The sequence below is a fragment of the Haliaeetus leucocephalus genome, unplaced genomic scaffold (genome assembly GCF_000737465.1).
Source record: "Haliaeetus leucocephalus isolate CR32 unplaced genomic scaffold, Haliaeetus_leucocephalus-4.0 Scaffold274, whole genome shotgun sequence".
In the NCBI taxonomy this organism is placed as follows: domain Eukaryota; kingdom Metazoa; phylum Chordata; class Aves; order Accipitriformes; family Accipitridae; genus Haliaeetus; species Haliaeetus leucocephalus.
The window spans coordinates 168225-173218 of record NW_010972710.1 but is presented as its reverse complement, the minus strand read 5'-3'; the positions used below and the strand labels follow the sequence as shown (position 1 = coordinate 173218).

The window sequence follows — 4994 nt, the reverse complement described above, 5'->3', positions numbered from 1 at the left end:
GGGGGGGGGGGGAGGAGCGGGGCCCGCACCCCATCCCGGGGACAAGGGGACCCCAATTCCTTGACCCCATCCCAGGGGGAGGAAGGGGCAGGGGCACACTCCCAGTCCCCATCCCAGAGGGGAGGTAAGAGGTCCCGGGCTCCTGTCCCTGAGGGGGTGGTGACTGGGGACCGCAGCTCCTGCGGAGGGGGTGCCTATTTGGGGTGCCGGGGGGATCATCTCAGTCCCCCCCTCCCCAGTGGACGGGAACTACTGCCTGACCTGCGGCAGCGACAAGTCCCTGAAGCTCTGGAACCCACACAAGGGCACAGCCCTGCGCACCTACCAGGGGCACGGGTACGAGGTGCTGGATGCCGCCGGGTAAGGGGCAGGGGGCTGTGGGGACCCCCACCCCTCGGGGATCCCCCCAGCCCCACTGACAGGGCACCCCGTCCCCCCCAGCTCCTTTGACAACAGCCAGCTCTGCTCCTGCGGGGCTGACAAGACCGTGGCACTGTGGGATGTAGCCACCGGACAAGTGGTCCGCAAGTACCGGGGACACGTGGGGGTGAGGACATGGGGCAGCGGGGGCGAGGGGTCCGGGGGGACTTGCGGGGGTCAGGGGTCCCTGCAGGGTGCTGACTCCCTGCTTGTTTCGCAGAAAGTGAACTGCGTCCAGTTCAATGAGGAGGCCACCATCATTGTGTCTGGTAAGGAAGCGGTCTCGGGGGGTCCTGCCAGCACCAGAGCCCCCCCTTGACACCCCCTTTTCCCCCCGGCCCCCCACCAGGCTCCATCGACTCCACTGTCCGATGCTGGGACTGCCGCTCCCGCCGCCCTGACCCCGTCCAGGTCCTGGATGAGGCCAAGGACGGCATCTCCAGCGTGAAGGTCTCTGACCACGAGATCCTGTCGGGGTGAGGGATGGGGATGCACTCAGGGGATGGGACACGCTCAGGGGGGACAGGGCCAGCAGGGCCCCCTGGGATCGGGGTCAGCAGGACTCCCCCTGCACTAACACCCCCTCTCTGCAGCTCCGTGGACGGCCGTGTCCGGCGCTACGACCTGCGTGCTGGCCAGCTCTACTCTGACTACATAGGGAGTGAGTGAGGGGGTGTGGGACACCAGCGTGGGGGGTGTCTCCCCAGGACACCCACAAATTCCCATCTGCTTCCAGGCCCCATCACCAGCGTCTGCTTCAGCAAGGATGGGCAGTGCGCCCTGGCTGCCAGCCTTGACTCCACCCTGCGCCTGCTGGACAAGGAAACAGGGGAGCTGCTGGGCGAGTACGAGCCCCCTCCCCATGGCCCTGCGCCCCCCTGGGGGGCTGTGGGGGGGCCCCTACCTCACCCCGTCCCCCCCACAGGTACATGGGCCACCGCAGCATGACGTACCGGCTGGACTGCGTGCTGAGCGAGCAGGACACCCATGTGGGCAGCGCCTCCGAGGATGGCAATGTCTACTTCTGGGACCTGGTGGAGGTGAGTGGGCAAGGGGGGGCCAAGCCTGCACCTGGGGGGTCCCAGGGGAGCCCCCCCACATCCTCACACCCCCCCTGCAGGGTTCACTTGTGCTCAGCCTGGCAGTAGGCCGCAGCGTGGTGCAGTCACTCTCCTTCCACCCCACCCTGCCCTGCCTGCTCACTGCCACCGAGGGCCAGGTCCAGCTCTGGCGCGAGGAGAGCTTCCAGCCTGAGGGGGACGCTGCCATGTGATGCGGGTTTGGGGGGGCACCCGCAGTGCCCATCTGCATCCCCAGGTAACGAAGAATAAACCCACAGTGTGGAGAAACTGCAGTGCTTTATTGGGAGCGCGCAGAGCTGCGCGGACCCCCGAGCAGCTTAAATAAATACAAGCGCTGGGGAGGGGGGAACAGGTGGACCGTGGCGGGGGGGGGGGCACGGACAGGTGGACGGTGCTGCAGGGGTCCCAGCTCCCCCATTCCCCTGCTCGGGGGAGTCACCCCGCGCTCTCCTGCTTGGCACGCACTGGCGTTTGGGACGCGGGGAGCGGCGCCTGGGGCCATTGAGATGGGAGCCCCTGCAGAGGTAGTGGGGGCTCGGCCCTCCCAAATTGGGGGGTTTGCCCCCCACCCGGAGATGGGGGGCTCAGCCCCCAAGGACACTCCACCACTGGCTCAGTCTGCTGGCGTCTCCAATGGAAAGGCATCAGCTCTCTGGGCAAACGTCTCCGCCACCAGCAGCGGAAAGACCAGGGAGGCGTCAGCGTAGACCTAGGCAGAGAAGAGGGGATGAGGATGGGGAAGCCCCCTCCAGGCACCCCAAATTCCGCCCCCCACCCCAGAACCCCCCCCCCATCCCACCTTGACAGGGGTGGCATCCATACGGATCTTGCCCCAAGACACAGCCTCATCCGGCCGCGCCCCCGAGTCGGAGCCGTCGAACTCCTGCGCCGTGTTGACATAGACAGAGAAATCGGCTCCGTTCCTCTGCAGGGTGAGGAGCAGGGTGAGCTCCTGCGCCCCCTCCCCATCCTCGGGGGTGCCCCGCACCCCCTCCCCATCCCCCAGGACACGGGAGGGGCCCCCACCCCCCTCACCATGAGGTTGGCGTTGGCAATGTGGTGCTTCACCAGCCCCCCGCCCAGGATGATCATCCCCGTCTTCCTGGCGAAGATGGCCTGGGTGTTAATGAGGCGCAGGTCTGCGGGCAGAGGCGGCTGTCAGGGGACCCTGGTGCTGGGGGGGGGACACCCTGGCATCAGGGGGGCAGGACCCCAGCGTCGGCAGCAGGGTGGGGACGGGACCCTGGCATCTGGGGACACACTCACCCTCCACAATGTCGAGCACCAGCCCCGGGTGTTTGTAGGAGTGGAAGAAGATCATGTCTCCCAGGGAGCCATCAGTGAGAGCCGGGCTCAGCACCGGGATGTTGTTCTGGAAAGGGGACGCGGTGACGGGCAGTGACACCCACGGTGACGCCCGCAGTGACCACCCCCCCCATCCCCACCTACCTTCTGCGCCCAGTAGCAGACTGACTCGGGGTTGTTGATCTCCTTGCCCAACCGCGCAATCATCCTGGAGGGGGTCCACCTCACGCCCTGCCAGACCACCACGCTCAGGACCCCCAGCCAGGGAGGACCCAGCTGCCCGGGCCCCTCGCACCCCCCCCCCCGAGCCAGGGAGGGCCCAGGGGTCCGGGCCAGCCACCCCCACCTGCGTTTCCTGCTCGTCCACCATCTGCTCCAGGATAGGCATTAGCCAGTCTTCGAACTTACAGTAGTTGTCGTTGGGCACCAGCAGGTTCCCAATCCTGGGGAAGGAACAGTCTCAGCCCAGGAGGGGACCCCGGTGTCTGGGAGAGGACCCCAGCACCCCATACCTGTTGATGCCGCTCTGGCGCAGGTCCTGGCCCCGCAGGCTGAAGTCCCCGATGTAGGTGGGCGCCAGGCACTTGATGAGGTCCTCCTCCACCCCCCCCGCCGTGGTCACCAGCACGTCCACCTGCCCCGGGTGGCGACGGCGTCAGGACTTCAGGGACACCCCAGGGAGAAGGCGGGGGGGGGCTCGAAGGACCCTAGAGCAAGCTGGGGGACACCTCGGGGCAGGGCTGAGCCCCCAGGAATGCTGGGGACCCCAAAGGCCGTGAGGGGACAGGGGTGGGACCCCAGGACCAGGCTGGGGACCCCCCCGGATCTGACAGGGACCCGAGGAACAGCTTGGGGACCTCGGGGATGCCCTCGGGAGCCACGCATCCCCCTGGGAACCCTGCAGGGACCTCAGGGACAGGGCGGGGACCTTGGGGTCGGCCCGGGAGACACCCCAAGGACCTGAGGGTTCCCCCCTCGCACCCCACCAGGGACTTCGGCGACAGCCCCGGGGCAGGTGGAGCCCCGGCCGGACCCCGCCGCCACGCCAGGCCCCACACACCATGTTGTGCTGCACCAGGTAGCGGATAGTCTCCCGGACGCCGGAGCTGATGAGGTTGGAGGTGAAGCCCAGGAAGATGGTGCAGCCCGAGGGGGGCCGGGGCCCCCCCAGCCCAGCCCGGCTCCGCTCCTCCTCGCTCAGCGGCTCCAGCTTCGCCGCGATCTGCGGGCGCGGGGGGGGCGGTGGTCAGGACCGGCTCCAGCCGCGCCCCGGACCCCCTCCCGTCGCCCCGGGACCCCGCCGCCCCCCGGCCCCGGCGCGCCCACCATCCGGTGGATCTCGGCGACGGCCTGGGCGAAGCTGGTGGCCTGGAAGCCGGTGGTACGGAAGGAACGGAGCAGCGCGGCGTGGTCCGGGCCGCCGGCGAAGTCATACCCGCGCACCGGGAGGCTCTCGCCCGGGAGGGGCCCGCTCGGCTTCAGCACGGCCCGCAGGGCCGCGGCGGGGGCCTGCCCCGGCGTCGCCATGGGGCTCCGGCCGCCTTCACTCCGCCGCGCCGCCGCTGCGCGCCGCCATCTTGGCCCGCCCCCACCAGCGCCGCGCCGCGCACTGCGGCTGCGCGCCGCCATCTTCCTGCCACCCTCCCCCCGCTCTCCGCCGCACAGCTGCGCGCCGCCATCTTGAAGACGGGACGGTGGCCGCGGAGGGGCAATCGACTCCCAGAAACGAAGGGCCTCGCCTGCGGGGATGGCACTGGACGGCGGTTACCCCGAAACCTCCCCCAAACCGCCCAACTTCGCCCCAAAACCACGGATGCCCCCGCGGGGGGGGGGAAGACGACGACGGCACACGCAACCTCCGCTCCAGTCAAATCCTTTTAATACCAATGAACAGGCAGCAACTTCCAGCCCCACCAAGGGCCCAAGGCTGGGCCCGTCTCCTCCATGTCGGGGGGGGGCACAGATGGGACCCCGCGCCCGGCGGGAGACAGACCCCCCCCCCGGCGCCGGGGAGCCCCCCCAGCCCCGCTTCCCAGGCAGTGTGAGAGTGTGAGCATGTGGCCATAGCGGCATGTCAGGTCCGGAGCCTCCACACCTCGACCGAGAGGCCTCCCGAGGCAGCTGCCACCACGTCGCCCTCCACGCTGATCTGGGGGGGAGGTCGAGAGGAGCGGGGGGGGGGGGCGC

The 4994-nt window shown here is 69.3% G+C and overlaps 3 protein-coding genes across 3 annotated transcripts in view; 1 reads left to right on the top strand and 2 right to left on the bottom strand.

Moving 5' to 3' along the window:
• The window catches only part of WDR83 (WD repeat domain 83), a 1720-nt gene extending 17 nt beyond the window's left edge, over positions 1-1703 (top strand). Inside the window, exons 2-10 of the mRNA XM_010569828.1 lie at positions 120-124; positions 240-360; positions 442-547; positions 641-689; positions 770-896; positions 1014-1081; positions 1157-1265; positions 1346-1460; positions 1541-1703. Of these exons, the coding sequence (XP_010568130.1) occupies positions 120-124; positions 240-360; positions 442-547; positions 641-689; positions 770-896; positions 1014-1081; positions 1157-1265; positions 1346-1460; positions 1541-1693 (853 nt within the window). The 3' untranslated portion in view covers positions 1694-1703. The remainder of the gene's footprint in view (positions 1-119; positions 125-239; positions 361-441; positions 548-640; positions 690-769; positions 897-1013; positions 1082-1156; positions 1266-1345; positions 1461-1540) is intronic.
• A 192-nt stretch (positions 1704-1895) lies between these two features.
• DHPS (deoxyhypusine synthase) lies at positions 1896-4334 on the bottom strand. The gene is made up of 9 exons (XM_010569827.1): positions 4134-4334; positions 3868-4029; positions 3320-3441; positions 3154-3250; positions 2952-3038; positions 2769-2874; positions 2538-2641; positions 2302-2427; positions 1896-2211 (listed from the first exon to the last, which is right to left on the bottom strand). The coding sequence occupies exons 1-9, from the start codon at positions 4332-4334 to the stop codon at positions 2116-2118; spliced, it is 1101 nt and encodes a 366-aa protein (XP_010568129.1). The 3' UTR covers positions 1896-2115.
• A 485-nt stretch (positions 4335-4819) lies between these two features.
• Positions 4820-4994, bottom strand: part of FBXW9 (F-box and WD repeat domain containing 9) — a 3669-nt gene continuing 3494 nt past the window's right edge. Inside the window, exon 11 of the mRNA XM_010569826.1 lies at positions 4820-4956. Coding sequence (XP_010568128.1) covers positions 4882-4956 — 75 coding nt within the window. The 3' untranslated portion in view covers positions 4820-4881. The remainder of the gene's footprint in view (positions 4957-4994) is intronic.

Excerpts from the sequence above, each read along its gene's own strand:
- DHPS (XM_010569827.1), bottom strand. The coding sequence starts at position 4,334 with ATGGCGACGCCGGGGCAGGCCCCCGCCGCGGCCCTGCGGGCCGTGCTG. Across the intron at positions 2,875-2,951 it reads TCTGCTACTGGGCGCAGAAG|AACAACATCCCGGTGCTGAG; the intron begins GTAGGTGGGGAT and ends TCCCCTTTCCAG. Across the intron at positions 2,642-2,768 it reads GGTGCTCGACATTGTGGAGG|ACCTGCGCCTCATTAACACC; the intron begins GTGAGTGTGTCC and ends CTCTGCCCGCAG.